The 25,439-nt window shown below is 37.6% G+C and overlaps 3 protein-coding genes across 4 annotated transcripts in view; 1 reads left to right on the forward strand and 2 right to left on the reverse strand.

Moving 5' to 3' along the window:
- Positions 1 to 5,326, forward strand: part of APPL1 (adaptor protein, phosphotyrosine interacting with PH domain and leucine zipper 1) — a 28,502-nt gene extending 23,176 nt beyond the window's left edge. Inside the window, exon 22 of the mRNA XM_021409141.1 lies at positions 68 to 5,326. Coding sequence (XP_021264816.1) covers positions 68 to 217 — 150 coding nt within the window. The 3' untranslated portion in view covers positions 218 to 5,326. The remainder of the gene's footprint in view (positions 1 to 67) is intronic.
- ASB14 (ankyrin repeat and SOCS box containing 14) lies at positions 1,328 to 16,055 on the reverse strand. 2 transcript variants are annotated; one of them, XM_021409144.1, is made up of 11 exons: positions 14,784 to 16,055; positions 13,871 to 14,082; positions 13,336 to 13,391; positions 11,862 to 11,993; positions 11,606 to 11,764; positions 10,689 to 10,934; positions 10,143 to 10,314; positions 9,007 to 9,550; positions 7,126 to 7,279; positions 6,169 to 6,395; positions 1,328 to 2,016 (listed from the first exon to the last, which is right to left on the reverse strand). In XM_021409144.1, exons 2-10 carry the CDS (start codon positions 13,996 to 13,998, stop codon positions 6,202 to 6,204), a joined length of 1,785 nt encoding a protein of 594 aa, XP_021264819.1. In that variant the 5' UTR covers positions 13,999 to 14,082; positions 14,784 to 16,055; the 3' UTR covers positions 1,328 to 2,016; positions 6,169 to 6,201. The 2 variants fall into 2 exon arrangements, with proteins under 2 accessions (XP_021264819.1, XP_021264820.1); XM_021409145.1 differs by lacking the exon at positions 14,784 to 16,055 and having other exon boundaries at positions 13,871 to 14,776.
- Positions 16,514 to 25,439, reverse strand: part of DNAH12 (dynein axonemal heavy chain 12) — a 64,257-nt gene continuing 55,331 nt past the window's right edge. Inside the window, exons 62-72 of the mRNA XM_021409658.1 lie at positions 24,957 to 25,210; positions 24,250 to 24,390; positions 23,676 to 23,813; positions 22,662 to 22,895; positions 22,052 to 22,240; positions 21,435 to 21,538; positions 20,491 to 20,695; positions 20,165 to 20,302; positions 19,598 to 19,689; positions 18,167 to 18,234; positions 16,514 to 17,012 (exon numbers count right to left, since the gene is read on the reverse strand). Coding sequence (XP_021265333.1) covers positions 16,822 to 17,012; positions 18,167 to 18,234; positions 19,598 to 19,689; positions 20,165 to 20,302; positions 20,491 to 20,695; positions 21,435 to 21,538; positions 22,052 to 22,240; positions 22,662 to 22,895; positions 23,676 to 23,813; positions 24,250 to 24,390; positions 24,957 to 25,210 — 1,754 coding nt within the window. The 3' untranslated portion in view covers positions 16,514 to 16,821. The remainder of the gene's footprint in view (positions 17,013 to 18,166; positions 18,235 to 19,597; positions 19,690 to 20,164; positions 20,303 to 20,490; positions 20,696 to 21,434; positions 21,539 to 22,051; positions 22,241 to 22,661; positions 22,896 to 23,675; positions 23,814 to 24,249; positions 24,391 to 24,956; positions 25,211 to 25,439) is intronic.

A 25,439-nucleotide genomic window follows, 5' to 3' on the forward strand; every position in this document is an offset into this window, starting at 1 on the left:
AGGGAGCTTTAATGTGAATATTGTTTTTCTGATTTCCTCCCCTTTCCTCCCTCCTTTCTCTAATTAGGACTTAGAGGAGCAAAGCCGATTGATAGCTGCTTCCAACAGATCGAACCCTAGCAGTGGAGAAGGACAGTTTGTCGTCCTTAGCAGCAGCCAGTCAGAAGACAGTGATTTAGGAGAAGATGGAAAGAAGAAAAGAGAATCTGAAACCTAAGGTTGCCTACTTAATTAAAATTGGAATCTTGGATATAAGTAAGTTCTACAAGAAGTGAAATATAGGTGGAGGGTCTGTTGTATTACATAAAAGACTTCACAATGTGTAGACCCTAATATGCCTTGCTGTTCCTTTCTCAATTAATTGATTTCCACTTTCAGTTTAAGTTCTCTTTTGTATGCCAGATAGACAGGGTAGTATCACCATTATTTTTTTCAAAATTATGTTTTCTCAAAGAATTATCTTGTGGGAAGGGAAAAAGATGGATATTTCTTTTTTCCATTTGCCCATCTGTGCAATTGACTGCTTTGGAAACAAAACGTAAGCTCTCACTGAACTTGAGTAGTACTGAAATTTGTTCTTTACGCTGCAGTGTGCAGAACACCTTGCTGGAAACGAAACTGGGTGTCCAGATAAGACAGTGCTAAGCTTTACAGAACTTGTTGCCCTTAATTGTTTCTACAATTAGAAAGAAAAATCCTTATTAACATCAACGAGATGTGCAATAGGTCTAGACAGAAAGTTCTTAGTTTTTGTTTCATATTGCACTGTATGGTACTGTCTTTGTGAGTAAAATGCTGGAAAGCTTCCTTGAACAGGAGATAAAAAAAATACTTGCCAGAGATAGTTAAGAGCTGAAGAGGTGCAGCTGCACTTTGGTGCCTGAGGAATGCATAAAGAATTCCTTATCAAATAGTAAATACAATGCATACATTCTTATTGCACAAGTGCCATGCTCATGGCTTTTCCCCACTGTGTATAATGAAGAGCAGGAAGCCTTTTGATTTTTTTCAATAAAAACATGCTTAGAGTTGCAGAAATATTGAATTCCATCATTGAAAAATCTGAATCCATAAAGGCCTTGCCACCAGTATAGAACACTTGCTGAAAATGTGTTAAAGCTTTTAAAGTCTTTTTATGGAACTGTATTTTGTAAACAGAAGTAGAAGACTATGCTAGCCTACATCCTAAAGTCAATCTCCTAACGTGTTTTTCAAAGCAGTCTCTGTTTATACCTCATAAGCCTGAACTCCATGGTCCATACCCTGTGTAATATTTATTTTGTATAATACTAAATGTGCATTCATCTTTTGATCCAGAAGAGAAAACTTGTTTGAAGTAAGAAGAAATATTTATTTTTGCACTAATTACTATAAATACTAAACTCCGATGGAACAGATGTCTCTCTAATAGTGGCCTGAGCATAACAGAAAATGTAGAAAGAGAAGAATATATTCTAAGATGTTTTATAATGGATAAAAGTGTTTTACAGTTCATTGCAGAGCATTTTTAGTCTTCAGGTTTCAGCCCAGCCCTTCATAGCTAGAGTTGCATGGTGCTGATTAAGTGAGGAATTTCGGGACCTCTGTGCTAGATGGCTGTAGGTGCAAAAAAGGAACGCTGTCCTTAATTGCACAGAAGTTGTTTTGCATAGGCTAACAAAGGCAGTCTCCTCCTGCTTTTTATGCTGGAGATAGATAGATATTTCTATGCAGCAGCCAACTGCATCTGCCTCCTGTCATAGGAGAGAAAAGGGAGCACTGCTGCCATGGTACCACTGGCAGAAGGGATTGAGCAGCTGTGAAGTGCTCACAGCATTTAAAAGAGGAAGTGGAGTAGGAGACTGAGCAAGAGAGAGGCTCCAGGTTCTCTTCCTTCTGTTTCAGCACATTCGTCCTCAGAGCAGCCAGTAGCTTGCAGAAGCACCTGCTTTTGCTGTTATCCAGTCAGGCCATGTGGCATCAGCCTGGGGCCAGATGTTGCCTTCATACTGTCACATGGACCATACACATCTAAGGCTTTAAAAACAAACAACAACAACAAACAAACAAAAACTTAGTGGCATTTACTTCATATCTAATCTTGTATTCTCATCTGTAAGAGAATACTTTTATTCTGTCCAACAAAAACATATAGAAAGGCAGCAAATGCTTTTCTTTTCTATCCTTTTCCTGCCTATACCTAGTTGCATTGGCAGCCAGTTTATCTCTACAGGTTGTTTCAGTTTGTGTTTCTTTCTCTTGGATTTTTTTTGTATTTAATGATTTCTACTTTCTGTGAAATAACATGCCAGCACAGCTCAAATTTATAGAATCATAGAATCATTAAGGTTGAAAAGACCAGTAATATCATCAAGTCCAACCTTTAACCACCAGATTTACAGTGTCCTCCTCAAGTACATGCTGAAGATGAATGAATTCAGCAACAGCATAGAAAAATATTAAATCAGTGGTCCTCTGTTCCTAGAATCTCATCACTGAGCTGTCAGAGTAAGATGAGCTGCACTAGCCACAGCTCCATGAGGAAGACAGCTCACAGATCAGCACTGTCATCAGAAGGTGTTGCTGACAGGGTGCCTTATTGGAGAGAGGGCAGAGAGCTGAGTTATCTTTGCTTGAACCCACCCTTTATGTTTTAGACGTAAGTATACAACGATGAGGAGGAAGTCAAGAGTAAAAGCTGATGCGCTACATTGCTGTCATGGAATTTTTCAGATTAAACAATATCTGATTGGAATTAGTCCAGTTTTAGTTCATAGATGCTAAAACATGCCATTAAATGTAGTTTTCTTAAACAGACGGTGTAGGAGTGAATTGCATTTCACTTGCAGTGAATGATTCTTTTCTCCTAACCCCTGAAAAGAAGGGAAATGAATGAGGAGAGCAGCGCTTCAAAAAAAGTGACGTGCGTGAATGAAACGAGGTGGTTTTGTTTTGCTTATTTAGGAGAGTTTTGCTGGTATGTAAAATGAGCAAAAGGATAGCTGTAAAAGCTTCTGGGAAAGCGATGAAAGCTGCAGGAGCAAAGGGAGGTTGTGGGATCAGGATGTTAAAATGGAACAGTACAATGAATTAGCAGTGGGATGAGAGTTACTCAGTGGCACTTAGAGGGAGGAGTGCTGGGGTCTGTGGATAGTACTGCCGTAAGGCAAAGAATAGCTGCTGAGGTTTTATCCATGTCCTCCTCCCCTCAGAAATTCTTTCTGGTACCCTTTGAACTATGAATTGTAGAACTACGTCATCAGAAAACATGTTTCTTAATTTAAAAAAATAGAGTTCTTTCTTAATATTTACCTTGAGAGTACAACTTTTAATAGAAACACCTCACGTTCTCCTGGGAACTAATGTGGTAGGATTTCACCACGTGTTATTTTAAGTAAATTACTGGTCGGTTTCCTTTCTTGTAATTTATTTTGCCTGTTTAAGATTTCCTGTTGCCTTGTACTTAAGGACCGATCTTCTGAGCACCTCCAGCTGAAGCTGTAATTTGCTCCATGTGAACACAGTATTATTTCACAAACTTCTTGGGTAATGGGATATTCAGTTCATCACTGCGTAGACCATACAGGTCTCACTCTTAGTTGTTTCATGCTACATATATTATTTATGTATATAGCAGTGTGAATATCAAAATAAATAAAAAGTGTGGGCAAACTACAGGCATGCATTTCATTGCATTATAATTAATACCAAGTACTTGTTTATGGCCATGAATAGATTTCTAGAAGTCTAAACCAGAGGACAAGTTAATAGTCATACGCAGCTTAGCCACACAGACCTGGTAACACGTGTTGTGTAAGCAAATGTGGATTTGATAGCCTGTTATTTCCTTAATATTTTTAAGTTGGAAATTATATTGACAGCTTACCAACTAGCAGGCAAATAATATTTAAGAGTTAAGAAACATGCAGTCAAATTACGTCTTCATATGGATGTGAAACCACAGCTGAAAAACCCGATGCAGCTGAGCCTTTTTATAAAGATACATTTATTTCCATTGCAGAAGAACATTGGCTGGTTGTATGTTTAAGGTGAAGTCTGATGAATTAAAAAGTGTGGACAGAATTTAGGAGAAGCCAATGGAGACAAGTTCTATCATTGCAGTCTCCTATTATTTCCAGAATTGACACACTCAGAGAAAGAAATCCTGCCTCTGCTTAATGAGTTTAGTTATTTAGTCTAACAGCAAGAACTATTCTCTTACATTCTTTCCTTTGCTCTGTTTTACAAGATTTCTTGCAAGTCTATCAATCTCCAAGGTTTTTCTTTCTACCCAAGCGGTGAGCTGTGTTTTTGTCATGCCATAGTGATATCTAGGTTACCATGACAAGAATAAGTTGGTGCATGTCATTGTGATTGCACTTGTATTCCTAATGAAGTTTATGAAGTTTATATTGCAAGCCAAGGATTTTGTACAATCTTTCAGGTCACTTTTATAATACAGTGGAGTGGTCAGATTCTTATGATGATGTTCTGGATTGGTCCTGTTCTAGTGAAGTGTAAGTGATTTTTGCAATGTTTGAGACTTACACATTTGTCCCTGCATAGCTGTATTAAAAACCTCCAATAGTATACCTACTTCCTTCAGCTTTGATTGTTGTGTCCTTAATCTTGGAAGCACCAATAGTACGTATTATGCCAGAGCTTCAGTCAGCATTTTGTAGGTTACATAAAAGCTTAAGTAAAGTAACTTTCTGGGTGGAATTTGCACTGATACAAAAACTGCCCGCTTCTTTCCTGGTAGTGACTTCCAGGTGTACCATTTTTGGCGACAGGATGCATTCCTTTCCATTAAACCAAGTTTTACCATGCAGTTAATCCTCTCCGTTGTAAAGTGAGTCTCGGTTCTCTTCATTATAATCATATTAGCCAGCCCTCCTCAGAGGAAGTTACTCTACTTGGAAATGCTGATAACTTACTTCGGCAACAATCAAAGACTGAACGTTGGAAGAAGAAAATCCTCTGCTGGCTGTTTTAGTGCACACGTTGCTCTGTTACGTGGCAGCGTGTAGCACGTGGTGCAGAGCTGCGGTTACGGTAACCATCAGAATTGGTTTGTACAGAAGCGATACCAGCACCGCTGTTAACGGGAGTACCTCCACCTGTTTTCACTGGCTTCATTAGTTTTCTTAATTATGTAACAGACACCATGTAAAAAGCAATGGGTCATACTACATTACAGTTAAATTTGTATTTTATAAGATTTGTAGATTTTTCTGGAGAAAAGCAGACTTTTGAACTATGTAACTCTAAGTGAATACAAATGCATGTATAACTAGAAAATCTATGCTTAACTGATAATGAAGGAATAAATACTATTAATACCAAATGTGTTTTTGTTTTTTTGTTTTTCAAAGACATAGACTAGCATATGTAGTATTTTTTTGAAGGAATAGGCATGTGTCTTGTAAGACAAGCATGACTGCTTTCAGGTAAATGCTCCATAAGCTTTAGCTGCACCTATTGGAAGAGAAACTAGAAAACCGCTCTCTCCAGAACTGGGCTTTCTTTTACAGTGCTGTCCAAAGACACACTTACAATCAACTACATAGTGAATGAGGCGTGTTAGTACCTGGTAACGAGATGCAGAATTAACGTTTCAGAAATGCTGTCATTTTGTCTAACACTAGTGTTTCACACTACCTGCTGTAAGGAAGATGCTATAGCTCTTAATCCCCTTTTAATGATTAGCATGGAGAACTGTGCAGTTGTGTGGGGAAAAAAATTAAATTGGGTGAAATCTAAAAATAAAACCTGTACTTGGTGGCAAGAGGAAGGAAGGTACAAGATGAAAAAGAAGTTATGTCTTGGCCTGGTTTTTATGAGGGTTTACCTGAAGGCCCTGAATTTAACTCTGCAATTAGAAGTAGTGTTGCATGTTACGCCACGTTTTCTCCTAGCACTAATGCAAGGCTGAAAGCCGTACCAGTGATTGTAATGGTTCTTTAAATTTTCACTCTAAGCATTTTAAGTAGCATGGCCATAACCATTCACATAACTTTCAGTTTATATACTAGTGTATACATAGCATGGGATAACCACTATTTACATCTTGGGCTTCTACCCATTTCCTTCAGGAATGAGGGGGAGAACACTGAGACTTGGTGTTCCTCAATAAACATATGAGATAAAATCCCCATAGAATAGAGGAGATGCATAAAATAGTCTTACCCATCTCAGCGTTCTCTTCAAAATGCAGAGTAATTACGTGCAGTTGACACTGGAGGTTCCCAAGAAGCTTTCTTGTCCATAAAGGTCGTATTCCTTGTACAGTATGTAGTCTTTCAAGCAGTTTGGCAGTGGAAGGAAGGTCATGAAGACAGGACAACGGAGACGCAGCCGGCCCATGCATTCCCGTATCTTCAGGCGACAAAGATGCTTCAGAGAGCGAGGATTTGCTAGAAACCAGGAGATGGATATTAATGAGTTACTTAATCATTTTTGTGCAACCGCTCACTCCCCTACACCTATCAAAAACTGCTCCAGATTCTACTGCATGTGCCTGTCCTTGGGTGACTGTCCCTGCTGGGGCTAGGCCCTAGACCTCAGCCCGTGTTTCTCAGCTGTGTGGACAATCATAGACTAACTCGGCAAATTGTGTTTATTCTATGGAGTGTAAGTAGTAAGGTTTGGGGAATGCACTGTAACCCCAAATAACTGGTGCTAGTTCTTTGCCAACCTGAAGAAGCTACTAAAATTAGAATTTTGACTTCCTTGTTTTTAATCTATGTTCTAATAAAAAAGGACATAGAATTAAGCTAGGCTAGAATTCAAAACGCTCAATTCAGGATAGTAATTTATTAGAGTTGTTCCATCAACTTGAGGCAGGGAGAAAAGCTTTTCTCCCACTGAAGAGGATTTTATTGTCTCCATGACATTTAAAATTGTCAGCCTCTCCACATAAACTGTGCTGTTAGTATCTGTCACAGTTATCAGACGGAGTTATCTTAATTTAAACACTACATAGACTGATTTTCAGTTCAGAAACACCTTCTTGCCAAAACATAACTTTTGGCCTAATCAACCTTCAGGGGAGAAAAACAAACAACTCTAAAATACCACCAACAAAAAGGTCCCAAACCCAGAACAGTTTGTTTGTGATTCCAAATCTAACTCTCAGATACTTACTTAAAATTGAATTGATGTCTGGCCAGAGCTCCTGTTCTTTGAGAGCTGCCTCTAGCTTCCAGCAGATGTTAACGTGATCGACATAATCTAACATTATTCGCACTACTTTCCCAGAAAGATGCTTCAGCCATGACAAGGTTATCACTTCACAGAACTGATGGGAACAAAACATTTTAATTGGAAAATATCCAATACTTCTGTAAATGACTTCCTTCTCTGCAGGACAAAAGCAATTCTATAACTGCAGAACACCAGGAAGAAGGAGTGCCGGTTAGAGGAGCTTTAGAGGTTGTCACAGCTTGTATCAAGCCTCTAGTGCAATCTGAAAGATGTTATTTTGTACTAGACTAGAGCCAAAAATGAACTTTAACAGCTGTATATTTACTAACTAAGTGCTTGAAAAGAAATGCTACTGTTCCTGAAGAGGAATTCCAAAACCTCAATCAGAAATCTAAACTTCCTGAACATTGCTGGAAGAGTCCTGTGTCCCAGCCTGCCAAACAGGGGACGCACCAGCCCGGTGCACACTGCGTTCCCGTGTCAGTGGGACTGAGTGCACCCTCAGCAAGTTCGCTGATGACACCAAGCTGAGTGGTGCAGCTGACACAATAGAAGGGAAGGATGCCATCCAGAGGGACCTGGACACACTTGAAAAGCAGGCACGTAACTTAATGAGGTTTAATGAGGTCAAGTGCAAGGCTGAGGCAATCTCAGGCCAGAGAATAGACTGGGAGAAGAACTCATCGAGAGCTGCCCTGCAGATGACTTGGAGGTCCTGGTGGACGAAAAGCGGGACAGGAGCCAGCAGTGTGCTCTTGCAGCCTGGAAGGCCTGCGGTATCCTGGGCTACATCAACTGAGGCATAGCAGCAGGGATAGGGAGGGGAGTGTTCCCCTCTGCTCTACTGCGCCCAGGCCTGGGGTCCCCAGCACAAGAGGGATGTGGAGCTGTTGGAGCAGTCCAGAGGAGCGCCACTAAGATGCCTGGAGGGCTGGAGCACCTCTAATAATGGAGACAGGCTGAGGGAGCTGGGCTTGTTTAGCTTGGAGAAGAGATGGGTCTGGGGAGATATTGTAGCCTTCCAGTACTTGAAGGGAGCACACAAGCAGGAGGGGGACTGACTTGTTACACAGTCCGATAGTGACAGGACAAGGGGAAATGGCTTTAAACTACAAGAAGGGAGATTTAGGTTAGATGTTAAGAAGAATTTCTGTACTCAGGGCGGTGAGGCACTGGCACAGCTGCCCAGAGCTGTGGGTGCCCCATCCCTGGAGGTGCTTAAGGCCAGGCTGGATGGGGCCCTGGGCAGCCTGAGCTGGTGGGGAGCAACCAGCCCACGGCACGGGGTTGGAACTGGATGACCTTTGAGGTTCCTTCCAATCTAAGCCATTCTATGATCTTCAGAGTAAATAAAGGCTTCTTACATTCAAATGGACGTTAAAATCTGCATAACAGTGGCTCTGAGAAGTGTCTCTAAGCACTTGCTTAGGTCAGTCCAGGTTTTCTGCTCAGTGTTTGTCAGTGGGTCCCTACACCAGACTTCCAGTATTAGTGACATGATACAGGACAGCTCACAAGCCATCCTGCAAGTCCCCGCTTTCACAGCATGGACAAGACTGCCCCAGAAAGCAAATTCTGTGCTAATCATTAGCTGTATTTTCACCATTGTAAAATACTGATTATGATAATTTACTGTCATGCTAGGTCTCATGGCAATGTTAATTTAGTTTGAAAGCCTTGTCTATTCCTAACTTTACTCATAAAGTGTTTCAAAACTTCTTTTGTTCCTGACAGATCACTTTTTAAAGTACATTTTAATTTAGTTTTGTGAACGATACTGGCAGTAAAACAACAACATACAAAGCCATGCAATATACTCGCCTTTGTATCTTTGATAACAGTAGAAGTCCACCCATCAGTCACGTATTGGGAATGGGAAACATCTCCCCGAGGGCAATCAAAGCAGCGGTGCACATCATAGCCATAGTTCATCAGCATTCTCAACATGACTTCATCTTTCAGAGCATACTGCAGAGCCGATGGAAAATGTGTTGTGTTCACTCTGCAGAAATAATTAACGTTAGCCCCATGCCGGAGGAGTAAATTCATTAACTCATAATTGCCCATTCTCAGGGCTATTTGGAGACAGTTGATGGGATCTTGGTTTGGCAGGGCTCCAGCATTCAACAGCAACTGTGCTGAACTGATATCCCCATTTGAAACAGCAAAGTACAGTGCTGATTTCCGGCGGTCATCGTAGCCTTTGCGAATTCTTTGATCCAGCATAAAGTTGGCATCAAACCCAGACTTGAGGAGAAACTCGAGGCACTGAGGATGCGCTCCTGCTGCTGCTGAGTGAATTGGACTTATTCCACTTTCTTTAATGGCATCAAAATTAGTAACCGGCACTAAATTCTTTAAGGCACTGAGGAAAAAGAATAAGGACAATAGGGGAATCTGAAGCAGGTTGGTTCACATAGCTCAATCTTTGTGTTGCTGGGATTTACAGCTTATCCTCACTACATTCCATAGACTTCATCTACCAAATCAGTACCATGGCATGCTACATGAACTGCTAAGAATAAAACAGCCAGCAGTGGATACTATGATTTTACATCTACTAATCATAAATTTTAATACTATTCTTCATGAACACTCCATTCTGTGCTAGCAGAATAATCATTCCTTCTCAGTGAGAGCTCTCTGAGGATGTCAAGAGCACTGTGTTGTTGCACAGCCTATAGAAATAAGGGAATTGATATAATGTAATACTAATTCCTACATATAATTAACATAGTAACATACTGACACTCAAACAATGTATTTAAATTAACAAAACATAATATTTAAATGCAATTTAAATATATGTATTATACAGGGATATAGAATTCTTAGATTTTTAGCACAACAGAACAATCCCAGCGTTGAAGAGATGTTTCTTACTTATTGGTTGCAAATTTAGTGTTAATAAAATTAATATATTTGGTCTCACTATTACTTGGTTTATATTAACTCACAGAAAGTGTCCTCTATATGCAGCTCTGTGGATCGGCAAATGACCTGAGTGCTTTGGAACATTAGCATCAGCCCCATATTCCAGTAAAAGATTCAGAGAGTCTGGATTTCCTCCTCCTGCTGCTTCAAATAATACAGAAGAACAATCCATTGCCTGTGAAAGAACATCAGCACCTGGAAAGAAGCATTGAGGATTTTCACAGTGGTCACTGTAAATATCCAGCAATAATTACTGTCCCCCTGCAGAGACAAGATATTGTCATAGGGTCAGCTACAGCAGGCTGTTGAGAATTTCCAAGATAGAGACTCCACAACTTCTCTGGGCAGCCTATTCCAAAGTTCAACACCCTTCCCAGAAAAAAAAAGTGTTTTGCTGTGTTCAGACAGAATTTCCTAGGTTTCAGCTTGTGTCCATTGCCTCTTGCCCTGACTGGGCACCAAGGAGAAGAATGTGGGTCTGTCTTCTTTATACCCTCCCGACAGATACTGATAACATTGGCAAGATCCCCCTGCCCTAAGCCTCCCCTTCCTATATAATAAAGTCTCACCTTTTTGCAATAAGAGCTCCATAATTTCTGTATGTCCAGCTTGTGCAGCCAGTGCTAGAGGTGTGAGCCCATATCCACTGCGAGGATCAGGATCTGCTCCAGAACGAAGCAGAAGCATCACCAGATCCTTTCTGCCCAGCCTGGCAGCCTCATGTAAAGCAGTCCTCTTGTGGATACACTGCAAATTCACTTTTGCACCAAAGCTTATCAACAAAGCAGCAACTTCATATGAATTGTGTTTAATTGCTGTAAGAAAATAATGCAAGCATTAGCCAGAATGTCAGACTGTTGCCTAGTTTCTGCTGGGTGGCAGTCCAGGAAAGCTCAAGCTGTTCCCAGCACTGCTATTTATACACCAAGAAACATCATGCTTCACTCAAAGGTTTAACTTTTCACCAAGCCTGTTCCTTCTTTTCAGGATATCACAAACTATACAAAGGAATAGTTTTATGGTAATCTCCTTTTCTCTGTAGTTGTAATAGAACACAGCCTTCCCTGCCACTAGATGGAGATCACGTACAGGGGCACTTACTGCAGTCAGGAGCTGGCCTGCTCAGTTAATCATCACAGGCAATCACCGTAAACATGAAACAAAGACTAAAATGACTGCGTCATATACATCCTTATCTTAGTAAGCCTGATCTGTCAAGACAGTAAGGAAAGGACAATACTTTATTAATAGTGCTCAGAACTTTGTAGTGACAGTCCCTAATGCGGAATGCCAGCTCAATTAAAGCCTTGATATCTTTTAAGAAGAACAGACAATACATTCAATACTGAAATTAACATTTTTGTTCCTTAAAGCAAAACATTTTAGACTCATTGCGTAAGTCAAATACATAAAATTGCAACCTAAAGCATGTAACTACAAACTCACCTCATTCTCTCACCTCTCTACCCCCAAATAAGATACTCACCTACAACTAAAGGAGAATCTCCATCTTCATTCTTAATATTGGGGTTGCAACCATTGAGCAGGAGGAAGTGGACGTTTTCCAAAAAGCAGTTTCTGACTGCCACCATGAGAGGTGTTTCCCCTCTTAGTGTTGTCTGTTCCCACGTAACGGCACGGGAGGCTGAAATACAGAAAAGCAGTACACATCTGAAGCTGAGTTATTCATCAAATCTGGCTTTGTAAAATATTCTGGTGGGAAACCAGAAAGGACTCCATACCTTTTAAAGTTATTTCAAGGATGTTCTTATTTAGCTGTGATGCAGCCTCATGCATCGGAAGCCAGCCTTGCTGATCTGCTTCCTCAAAAGCAGAACTGTGCCTCACCAACTTCTTCAAGGCCTCTTCTTGGCCTGTGATATTTTGAGACAGATGCGTATTTCATTACTCATCATAAAACAAAATTAAAGCAAATATATCAAATGATATTTATCCCTGCAGCATATCAAGAATAAAAAAACATACTTTTTCAAAGCAATTTTTTTATCAAAGGGTGGTTTACATAAATGGAATAATCCATAATTCACACTGACTCACAAAGCATTTTGAAGGATACTTGCTTATAATTAATACAGCTAAAATACTTAAATTACAATCCTCTCGTGTATAATAGTGCAGAGGATTTTAGTGTATTAAGCAAACAGGTGTCCTGGTGTAACTGTATGGAAAATATTTAGGTTGGCAAAAGTAAAATGAAGCTGACAACTGCGATGAAATTCATTCTTGCTTCTACTAAAAGCCTTACTGGAATTCTAATTAACAGAAGAGATTATGTTTTCAATTTGATATCTCATGGAAAAGCAGTGAGACTTCAGCTGGCGAGAAAGCTGGTTAAGTAAAGGTCCTGACTGTACTCCTTGCTTTTTATCCCATCATTTCTGGATGAAGGCAGTCTGCTCTCCTATCAGCTACAACCATAGGGTACTGGGATAGACTGCTTTCAATCTCTTCTGCTGAAGTTTTCCTACATATCACAGAATTGTATATTCCTGAGACTAGACACAAAGTGTAACTAGAGTCTAGGCACATTCTTCATTGCGTGGTATACTTATTGCACCTGCTTTCCCAAAGGAGACTAGAGCTCTTGATTCTCTTACTCCACGAAATGTTCCTGTAACTACTTGTTGTGTGTACAAGGACTGGACAGAAGGTTTCCCACTGTCACACCACTGTCCTAGCAACTGTCCTAACAGCTGTCCTTCTTATGCTCATTTTTAGTAATCTCTGTGACTCAGTACGTAAAGTGATTCTACCACAGAAAGCAGAAGTTTCAAGAGAACAAAGAGCCCCCCATATAAGGATAATTCTGGTATACTTCAGGTAGAGATGGGATTTCAATCTGGTTATCTCACAAAGTGGCAAATATTGGTTAATGAGGCATCAATTAACTAGGGGCATTGCCATCCTGTTAGTTAATTTTATAAGGACTGGCATTCATCCCTGATTCTAGGAGATAAATTACTGCAGTCTCACAGATGAGTGACATATGAACCCACTCTGTTACTGTGTTCCTATTTAATAAAAGCTATCTTTCCTGTGCCCTGTTTTCAGTTGTCTAACTCTCTCCAAGACAACATAAAGAAAAACTGCACTTAAAATGGCTGATCAAACATGGAACATAGGCATTGCTCAGTAATGCAGCACCAAAGTGATTCCTAGGTATAGAGGGGTGTAGTGTAGTGTATTTGTACTTAACTGTCCGAATTGCTGCTATTATCTCTCCACGTTCTTTACTTGCAACACACAGGAAACTGCATAAACACAACATTACAGTGCTATAATTAATGAGACGTTCAGGATACAATTACATGTTAGTTTAAATACCCAAGTCTAGACCACATGAGATTTCTTTAAGTTGTGAGAGTTTTGTCAGTTTAACATCTTAAAATGCATTTTTGTTGGTCTTTTTGTGCCACTACAAATTTTGGGTTTCCATTAGAGGACAATTAAATGCTAAAATGAGGAGATGCTGCCACACCAACCTACTATTTTTTATCTCACACCTTTTTGTCAGCAAGCCCTTGCATTCATTTGGACATTAGGCTTTTAGTTATTAGATAAAATGTCACCTGAAAGCTTCATACATTCCACAGTTTCGAGGAAACAGATGTGCTTTTCTAGGGAGAACTCTGAATAAACAAGCTGCAAGTGGTTTATAGTACCCACAAGACAGGGTCAGACATACAATAATACCAAGAAACCACCAAAAATAGAAGTAGTAACTCATTACCTTTCATCCTCTATTGCATTGGCACTTGTTTCCACTTTATGAATATCTTGTAAGCTTTCTTGAATAGCTTGCTGGGTGGGGATTTCATCATCAGAATGATCATCAAGTATGTATACAGAATTATGCATAGCCAACTGGCACAAGCTGGATCACCTTTTTGTACAAAACACTGCTTTTTAATAGGATGCAGATATTAAATCTTCAGGTTATGTCTGGAGTAATAGAAACAGCAATCAGTGTTTAAGTATCAAGAGAAACAAAGCACACCCTAAAATAACTTCATCAGAACTTCTCCAACTCAAGCTCCATCCTTCTGCCAAGTATTTAGCTTGGACCACTGCAAAGAGAACTGTTCTGTTTAGAACAGAATAAAGGTTTCTAGTCCAATAGCACATGCTAGCTTTTATCTCTATTCTACAGCATGATCATACAGAATAGCTACTTTTTCTGGTATTACTTACTGGTAAGCAGCAAAAACAAGTAAAATATAAAATTCTGAGGTAGTTTAAATAGCCCTTCCTTCTTAAATCTTTCAGACACTCAAACATCACAATCCTGCTCTGATGTTTCCTTAGAGGAAAACAGATGTGAAACAAAAATTTGGGATGTTTCTTTGGTTTGTTCACTGGGGCCAGGTGATGTACAGCCGGTGAAGGACATAAACATTTTTGGTAATACATTTTCTCAACCTGTTTCAACAAAGATATCACTAGAGCCATACCCTGCAGTAAAAAGCAATACTGTAGATTAGTGCTAACATGACGTTCTAACGTTATGTGCTAAATTTATCTTCTGACTGAAATAGCATCAAATTCTTTGCTTGAAAAAAGAACAAATTTACAACCTTATATACATGATCTACAGCCATTTGGAACAGACATACTACAGTTGTTCATTCCTTGTTAATGCATACCTGTACATCTACTTATTGAAGCAAACACTTCATAGATAATCTGACATGCTATTCTTTTGCATATTCAACTATTGTCATAAGAGATCAAAATCAAAGGAGTTCTATTAGATTCGAGCCTCTCATCATTTCACCTCATCAAAACTTCCACTTCTGTTTTTCACAAGAGCTGGCCTGAAAACAAATAAATAGTAACAAAAAAACAAAGCCAGAAGTACATAACAAAATAATAAAATAAAAGTGAGGATAAACAAATGAGTTAAATGGATAAGCACAGCAAAATGAAGGAAGTTGTCAACACAGCTCTTAGAAGTTTTGCAATAATTCTAGAAACGTCTTAAAGAAGTTGAGCAGCAGCAATTCATAGCAAGCTTGCATAATTTACCTGATCTACCAACATGTGACTGCAAGATCTTGCTCTGTAATTGCACATGTATCAAGAAAGAGAAGTATGTTAAGAATATACCCAGATAAGAAATGGCTAGAATTTGATTACAGATAGAACACAATATGTGTATAAACACTTGTTTCTTTTCAGTACTAATTTTCCTAAGAACTGAGAAAATGCAGTTTTTCCTCACCTTCTGAAAGAGAGAAAGCTTCACACTTTGAAGAAGTGATTAAGTTGAAAGCGGTATTTTCAGGACTGAAAACGATCTCTGTAGAGTCTGTGTCCATTAATAGCTCTCTATAAATAACTGATCATAAGATACTCCGGGACTTTCTCCATGTTTCTTTCATACAGGTTAGTCACATTTGATAATCTAATCTAACAAATGGTGTCAGCAAAAGAATCAGAAATCCAGTTTATTTACAAGAATACTCTTGTTTACAATTAATGGAAGGAGAAGTTGAGAGCTCTAGATAGTAACTATTCAGTTATGAGAAGGAAAAAATTGTTATTTCCTAAGAGGGCAAACTACAGATACTGTCAGCCGCTTGTTTAAGAGAAGTATAAGCCAGTATATAAAGAAAACTGTATAAAAAATGAAAGTAAGTATAAATAAGCAAATAAAATCAAGAGAGAACCTTATTAAAATTACTACGAGCTTCTGATTGCCAAATCACAATTTACACTCTATTATAAATAGAAAAGCAAACAAAAGATAATAGTGTCTTTAAAGGAAAAAGCAAAGTTTCAGAAAGAAACAGCCCAAACTGCTTATAACTGCAATACACGATCAGCAAACAAACAGTGGACAAAGCTGCCTAGTTCCAATGGGGAAGATGGGTTGCAGAAAGACTCTTCTGAGCTTAATTCACTCCTAGTACTAGTTCCTTAGTATAGGAGATCTAAGGAAAAATGTTTGAATTATTATTATTATTATTATTGTTTTTTCAAAGAAAACTAAATTGCAGAGTCCTTGAAGGATCTGAAACTGGAGTGCCTCTCTGGGGCAACAAAAAAAACATTTAAGGCAAGTGGTAATAAGGGAGATTTTAATCATTTCTCTTTAACGGAAACAACTTAGAAAAGAAAAAAAAGTAAATCAAAAGATCTGAACTATAACTTGAAAAGATGGATTTGTTGAGCAAGGAAGGGACTTGGAAGAGCCTATCACTGACAGTTAATTTCTCATATTGTGATTTTCACCGTTGTGAAAGAACATAGGCTCTGTGTAACACAGGACAGAAATCCCCAGACTTCCTATCTGCTGGGTTTCCACTCGCATGATTCAGCACCCTTCATGCTTCAGGTTAACTGGAATGTATCTCAAAGAAAGTGCAGGCAATTTTTGTTTTTCATTAAGATATATTTTGTAATATTTGAGCAATGCATAATGCTGTTTACACATTGAGAATGTTATCAAAAGCTAAAATCCTACCTGTATCTTTTATAGATTGTAAAGGTGCTAATAATAACACATACTTATTTAAGGTAAAATATTGGGGATCAGAAACACGCCCCCTTTTAAGACAAAAAAAGAAGCAAACAAAAACCATAACTACAGAAGTAGCTTGTATTTAGCATGCTCCACTTCTTCGGTAAGCAAACAAAAAGAAAAGTATCCTGTGACATTTGTATCTGAACTGTCCGCAGTCAGTCATCCAGCTGGCAGAGCAACGCAACACCTCGCTTGATCCAGTGTTGGACTGGCTTATCCGTATTAAGTGTCAAAGCAATGACAAAATTAGTAGAATGCCCAGTGGTAGATAAGACTCCTTTACGCTCGCTTGTCTTGTAGAGTGGGCAAACATACGCGTCAGATTTCTTTATATCCGATTTTGCAGCTTCAAATAAAAAAAAACAGCAATATTTTGTGTACAGCAGATCTACTGATGGGGACATAATCTACATATAAATGTTAAGTACTTATAGCAATATCCTTATGGGTAAATAAAAACTGCAAAATTGTTTTGTGTGCCCCACAATATTTAGCTTTTTTGGTTGTTGTTTTCTAGTGTGATTCTTTTCTCCCTTGATAAAAAAAAAACAAAGAGACTAATTCAATTACAATTTGCTTTCAAGAATCAATGTTTTTCCACGATTCTATGAACTTTGTAATTATTCAAAACCACATTCAAATCAGAAGAGTTGCGTAATTAAAGCATTCTGTTTTCACATTGGGATTACAGTTGAGACACAAACTTTTAATATCTCCGTAAGAATTCTGGTCCAGCAGCTACAGAACATAACTGCAATACAAATCATTGCACATTCAATGATTTTTGTATACCTAGACTGTTTACATGGAGCTTGCAAAAAATCATGTTTAAAATCATGCATGTCTGAGAATAGATTCATCCAAAGGAATGTACAGGCAGAAAAGGTGGAAGCTTTGTAAAACTGCATATTACCCACTAACAGCTAAGTTGCAATAGCTGCAACATAAAGTCTTGCTTAAGTGAATAAATAAAAAAATCAAGTATTCACTGCTCTTGATCAAAGAAAAAAGGTTACAGGAATTATCTTACTAGTATCACAGAAAACTGGGAAGAGATAAAAATAACCTGAGAAAATCTTGCTAAATCATGAGAAATAAAGCACTAAGTGCCTATAGGCCAATTCAAAGTTCTTCTCAACTTGAGAAGAGACAGAAATTCAAAAACCACGTGGTTTTCTTACCAAAATTGTATCTTTGTTGACAAACAGACTGGGCAGCAACTAGACGTATTTACAAAAGTTAATCTAAGTAGTTGATTGGTCAATTACATAACTACAAACACCTGTGAAGAGAGGGACGGGCCTATTGCTCGAGTGGGATGAGACTGAATCAACACAGCAAGCACAGTTTTTTATGTAAGAGTCAAAGGTCAGGTGTGCATGAATTCTGCCTGCATTTGGGTACTTTGGTGAGGATGGGAGCATTGGTCTTCAGTAACAAAGTAACTCATTGTCGGAATTTCGAGTTGAATAGCACATGCTTGAGAATAATTATACTTACTTGGCTTTATCCAGATGATTGGCATCATATCAAAGAGTAATTTGGGATACTGTTCAGCTAATATTCCCCTGGTGACAGAAAGCAACAAAACAGTTACTTGTGGCTTGGTGTTGCTTTTTTGTTTGCTTTTCATTTTCCATGCAGAAATCACCTTCCACCCAATGAACTTGAAATTGTGTTTCCAACCTATGAATAACCACTCATAGCCACAAGAGTACCACTGTTCTGAGGGAAGACCAGCTTTCTAGACTGGGGGGGTGGGGGGGTGAGGCTGAGAGATAGGAAGAGAGAATGGAGGGAGGGAAGATAACAAAAACTAAACTAGCATCACAAATAACAAATTCTTACACAAGTCTAATGAAAATATAAATCCGACTGTACAAATTAGTATTTACTGCGCAAATAATTTAAGGAAAAATTAATAGATATCCAAAGCATCTCTAAAACCTGACTCAAGTGAAAGGTTGTGCACAAGGGCACATATAAGCCAAGTGACTATGTCAGTAAACTGAAGTTATCTTTTGCTAAATAGCTACCTTAGTTCTAAGCTGGTCTGCTCACTCATTTTAATAATATATATGATATATATATATAATTATATTATTATATATTATAGTCATATATCTATACGATTAAAAAATATATATTTTTAAAATTAAATTTTCACTATCCACCTTGAGCTGCCCATACCTTCACACTAATCAGTGATGGATATCTTAAAACACTGAAGAATAGTTCAACAGTTAAATTACTATAGACCAAATCTTGACATCACTCGATGTGACTCAGGTCTGCTTGAGTGACCTGAGAGAGACCTATATTGAAGAAAACTGGAGAACAGCCTGGCTGGCTATTGCAAGAGGATGCCAGAGCTCCATAGTTCATTAATAGCCAAGACAAAGACATGCTGACAACCGAAGACCTTGCCAAAAATGTTATTTTATACATTCAAATCATGAAGAACATTTAAGTTCCAAAGAAAACAGTCATTGAGTAGGGAGAGCTGCAGAAAAACAAACAAACAAACAAACAACATCCCAAACCACCTGTTTTGAACAAAAAATCCTGTTAAGGTGACTAAGGATAGAACCAAACAATCCAATTTGGGGTTTTTTTGTTTGTTTGTTTGTTTTTGTTTGTTTGTTTGTTTTAAATAGAGCCTGTGCTTGAAATACATCTGCAGCTCAGGCTCCTGGACAACTGTGTGAAATACTTGCATTTAACTGCAGATTAGCACATCAGAACATTTCCAGCAGAATACTATTTTAAAAAGTTGCTTTTGTTTTCTTATCTTGAGCACAAGAGAAGAATGAAAACATTTTCAAGTGTGCTACTGAAAGAGCATGTAAAGTAACACTTAAAATACCTAAATCTTATCAGAGCAGCTAAGAAAGCTTACTAAAACTGTACTTAATAGATTTTGTAACTGACTTGGTTCTGTCCCAGCGAGCTCCATCTAAAAATAATCCACGGATATAAACACCATCTTCTGGTGCAGTATCAGCAGTATCCTGAGGAATAACCTATAAAACAAGTGCTATGTATTAAGAAACTTCTACAGCTATTTGCTTTTCCAGGTATTATACTAACTGCCAATTTTCAGAAAAATCAATCTACAATGAGAACAATGTAGTAAAACCTTCCTTTGGGCACTACTTTTATACAAAGCCATAAAGACAGCAGCTTTCTGTAGTTTGTTACTTACCTTTACTGCAGGTTACAAAGTAAGGCTTTAATCAAACAGACAAATGTTCACCTTGTAAGCTGTTTTTTTTTTTTTTTTTTTTTTTTCCTCTCAAGAGGAGGTCCAGGTCCAATGATAGAGAAACCAGTTCTCTCTCTCTTTTACAGATACTATTTACCTAACTAAATAATTAAATGTCTGTCTTCCAACGCATGATATGCAAAATGAGCCTCCCAGCAAGGATTTACTTACTGTTTCCTACAGCAGTATCGGGTCCCAGAAAAATAAAGTACATAAATTATAATTATCTGTACCTGAAATTCATATCCCAGAAGGTCAATGGGGATTCTGTATTTCCTAGCATAGTTTTGCATAGCTCCGGTTAAAAATGCTTGAGTAAAATAGAATCCTGACAGCCAAAAAACTGTGGGCTTCCCTAATTCATACCAGTCCTGGAAAGAGGAAAATGATGCATTCAATAAACAAAAAGAGACAAATCCAATGTTCTTGAATAACTTTCTACGTAACTGTATTTTAAAAATCTAGCAAAATCTATCACTTCTTTGTCAATACTCCTTTAAGGGCAAATTATATGAAAATGTAGATTAACTAATTAGTAGTACTGCTTCTTGGACATTACCTGTAAAAATTTCAGCCTTTGCAGGAAATCTAGAATATAGCTCCCTAGTGGTTTCAGACTAGGATAGGACTGTCTAGCCCAGTTCTCAGGAACTTTTCCAATGAGCAGACTGCCACACAGAGCCTCCAGTTCAGCATCCATAACAACCAAACCTTTAATGGCTTTCTTTAAGTTAGTTAGCGTAATACGAATAGTTTGGAGCAAACTAGAATTAAAAGATAAAACAAAATTATCATAAGTTTTTCATGATCTTTAAGATACCACATAATCACTGAAAAAGAATAAATAAAAAAAAAGGACATTGGAAGACAATGGAGTATCTACAGAACTTCTGTAACTGCTATGTCTCTGTAATTAGCCACGTCTTTAAAGTTATGGAGTTCTGTTGGTTTAAGTTTTTTTTTTTTTAACAAATTGGAAAAGTTTAACACAATTTTTATCTCTGACAAACTATACTGTATGCTAAGAACTACAAATGTATACACTGTATATTAGATGAAGTTTTAAATTACAAAAGAAAAGGTGGGTAAGGTCTGAAACAAAGGAAAACTTAGAGCATTAAAGTCACAGAGTACTATTACAATTTTGAGAGAAAATTTAGTGGGAGAGATGAACAGAAAAACAAAGAAAACAGAGGAGAAAAAAAATAAGGAAGAAAGAATGGAGGAGCAGGTAAAGGTAAGAATAAAAACATGGAAACGAGAAAAGAGACTCATGACTTTCTTCTGCTCTTCTTCTATCATGCATTTCTCCCTACATCTACTCTAAGTTCCAAATTTCCACAGAGGTGAATCGTACCTGGAATGCAGATACCACTGCAGACAAGTAGAAGTGAACAAAATAAGTGAGATGTTTCACAGCTTACAGTAGATGAGTAGCAGGAAAAGCTTTTCCATTAATGGGATTGTTTGGGTTATGTTTAATAAAAAATGTAATGCTCTTACTTGTTAAATCTCTCCATTTCTTGCACCAACACAGTGTTCATACTTTCTTCATATTTCACAGGGTATTTAGTTAGGCAACTTTCAATGTCAAAATCCGTTGGAAGCTGCAAATATCAACATGTTCAGAAGTCATTCCACATATCATTATAGATTGGAGTTATATCAAAAGCACGCAGCTGTGAAAAACTGTGGAGTAACAGATACCATTAAACCTTCTGATGAGTTTCTCATCACTACAGAATTTAGTAGCTTAATCCATATAGAAAAAAACTGTTATTTATCTTTTAAAAATTGCCAAGAATTTTTTTCTGATCATGAAAAAAGTATACATTTCTATTTTTTAAATTAATTTTAAACTTGTTCACATTAATGAATCAACTATTTCTCCAAGATGAGTTTGCTGTGCTTTCTGCCTCCTATCACCTACCTTTGACTACAGTAAAATTTCAAATGAAATACAGCTGCAGCTCCTTCAGCCACAGAATTTTGCATTTTCATAAATTCCCTCCAGTAGGATTTTTCCTCCAATATTAAGTCAATTTTACAGTGAAGATTTTAGTTAAAGAATTCTTCTTTGTAAAAAAGATGAATTGGAGTCATTGGTATAGCTACAATACCTTGCTGAGAATGTCATCTGCAATTTCATAAAGAGTGCTGTCACCACCTCCAGAAGAAGTTCCCTGAACATCTCCTCCTTGTGTTAAAAGCAGAGACTCAAAGAGGACCTTAATTTGCTGAAGATCTTTTGAAATATCCACATTTTCATGCAAACCAAATACCTCTGGGTGCTGACTCACGGGAAGATTCTAGGGCAAAATACAGGAAACATCTGCATGAGATAAAGCAGCACACTGAGAATCAAATCCAAAGCTTTTTTAAGAATCTGGGTGAAAAACTACTACTGACTTCAACTGAAGGTGAATAAGGACTTTAATGATGGCTATTTGCAGACAGTATTACTGGTGACAGTGATTTCCTCACATATAGAAAGCCATTTCCAAGCATTTCCCAATTATACCCTCTGGGTTTTTCTATCTACTTACTGATTACCTGCTCCCTCTCAGAAACACATACTAGACCATTACAAGAATCATACAAGTATGTCAGGCAAGAAGCTAAGCACGCAGTTAAACATGCTGCAAAACTGCTTTTTTAATGCAGAGAAGCTTTTAAGGGTTGCATTCTTGCCATTCATTGTAATGACAATTTTCTTTGGCTAATCTTCACCTTAATAAATTCAATGTAGTCCTCATATGTGCCTTTCGGTGGAGCATAATAGTTTCCACTAGGAGAGAAAGTGTAACGAGGATTTTCAATTATTTCAGGATTATAGAAGTCATCCAGCATGGTCAGCAGTAAACGTCTGTCCCAGTCATCTGTCACTCGACCTCCGTAATTGCACTCACCAGTCAGGTAAGATACTGCTTCAAATGGAACATGCTGATACTCATTTATGAATAACTGAAACAGAAGAGAGACTTGAAATACCTTCAGGGCAACAGTGTGACTGACAGTAAAGGCCTGAAAGCTGAAGTGTATGCAAAACTGCCACTTACAGAGGTTCCTCCCCACTTAATTCTTGGAAATTCAAATTTTGATTTTTTTTTTTCCAGGTAAAATCACTGTTTAAAATTAACAATAGTTAATAGTTAAAGCCTCTCATGAACACCAACATGAATAAATCATTTAAATCATTACAGGATTGCTTACAAATAGATCGTTTCATCAGCTTGAACTTTCTAGGAAACTTCTATTTTTTATGCCATGAAGAAATAGGTTTCATAGATTTTCAAGGTCAAGTAGCATAGTTTGTTGTCTTAGGGAAGGAGAATATTAAGGGGCTCTGTTTAATTAGCAGTATACATGTTAAAAACAAAATTCCTACTGCTAAGCACAAAAGTCACCATAATAGGTGACTGTTACTGACTTGGTGTTACTTAGAGGACAATGAGCTCTGATATATGACAATTTAAACTTTATTGCACTCCTATATACTCTTTATAATCCGTAAGACTCTATGAAACAAAATCTTACGAAGAACAAATGTTTCTTTTATCTTACTTGTCATTCTGAAAATATTTATGATTGACATTCCTTGCCTTTGTGAAGTCATGGAAGTCTGATTGAAATTCTGTGAACATTTGATACAATGCAAGTGTATACCCCTTTCTGACTATCAATCTCACTCCTATGGTTCACAGAAATCAGCAATTAAATAAAGGCAGCAATAGATGACTTTACCTGCAGTTGTCTGATACTAATTCGCAAGTCCGATTCATTAAACCCATAGGGTATATTCCAACCAAGGGGCCCAAATTTTCTTCTCTCCTGAACAAGAGCATGGAAAAAACAGACTCCAAAGAGTAGTTTCTCCCATACCTTTGAGTAAAACACAACAGAAAAGTATTATTAACTGACTTATATGCTCATGCCGTTGAGCAATTTATACCAAGGACACACCATTTGATTACCACTCTCCATCTCCATTACCTCTTTTCCTGTCACTACTAATGAATATTCAACGTTTATGCACACTGCGTAATATGTGTATGTATCCTTTTATATTTTTTTATCATTTAATGAAGCCTAAATAATACTTTTAACTATTGCCACATGAAAATACAGTACAGCAATTATGAGCAAATCATTTTTATCATTCCAAAACCTAAACTCACAGTCACTTTAGACTATGATATTCACTGGAGAGAAATCGGTTGTATCTATTGAATAAAACAAAACAAAACATACACAACAACAACAAAAAAAGTACAGCACACACGCAAACAGTCAAGAGATCAAGAGAAGAGAAAAGTACCAGCTCCTTTTCAGGGCATCCGGAGAAGAATGCTGGATCAGAAATAGGATCAGACAGAAATGACTGGAGTAGGTTTAAGCGGAGGCCAGTAGGAGGTTCATTTGTCATCTTCACTCCGTTCTGTAGAATGGTTACTGGAAACTAGAAATTAATATACATCAAGATCACATTCAGCAAGTATGAAGTAAATGTTGTATTATTATGAAAATGTATTATTATGTTGTGTTTGCTGTATTTACAACTACCTGTAAGAAGTCACATTCTGAACATAAACAGCTTAAGAAAATACTCAAAGACATAAATGTAAGATCTTGTCTTTAAATATAAACCTTTAAAATAAAGTGTTTTCTTGGTATTCTGCAACTTACCATTAAAATGCATGCTGCAAAATTAAATTTTTGAATTTATGCGAAACAAAATCTCAGACAACATAAAAAGTTCTTAATTATACATGCTGGCAAAATGCAGTGCCATTTACTACTATGCAAAGTGTCATACATCGTAATATCAAAATATTAAAAAAGAAGATTGATACTGTAGCATTTAGAAGTAATTTTAAATGTCTTTTCTTAATTAAATTATCACTTCAACAGGCTCTAGTTATTTCAGAGAAGCTCCGCATCATCAGTTCATTCAGGGATACGAAAGTTTTGGTTAAAACCTCACCAACTTTTCCATGAATAAAGAATGTTTGTCAATACATGTACCTTTGGTGAAGGATAACTTGTAAGCCATAGTCTGAAGAATGGATGACATGTTTCAATGCTAAACTCTTCGCATATTTTCTCTAGCATTGGCATCCAGGAGACAGATAAATGACAGTTTTGTAAACAAACCCAGGTTCCTTCCTCCATTCCTTCTTGAATCATTTTTGTAGCAATAGGTCCTTGCCCTTGTCCTAATGAGATGGACCGAAATTTATTTCCAACCATCTCTTTGTCATTTGCAAATTTCAGAAGGCCTTGAACAGAAAGCATAAGACTTTAGTATTTCTTTATTAAAAAGAAGTTATGTCATGGAAAAAGATGTTAATAAACATTTATTTAAATGTACATACAACACAAAGGCGTGGCTTTGAAGCAGAGCATAATTACGTAATTGTTTAAAATAGCATTCCCATTTCCAGGGAGCATAGAATTCTATCAGGAAGACATAATACACTCAAACCTACTTGCACAAAGTGCAAAATA

The sequence above is a fragment of the Numida meleagris genome, chromosome 11 (assembly GCF_002078875.1).
Source record: "Numida meleagris isolate 19003 breed g44 Domestic line chromosome 11, NumMel1.0, whole genome shotgun sequence".
NCBI classification, from domain to species: Eukaryota; Metazoa; Chordata; class Aves; order Galliformes; family Numididae; genus Numida; species Numida meleagris.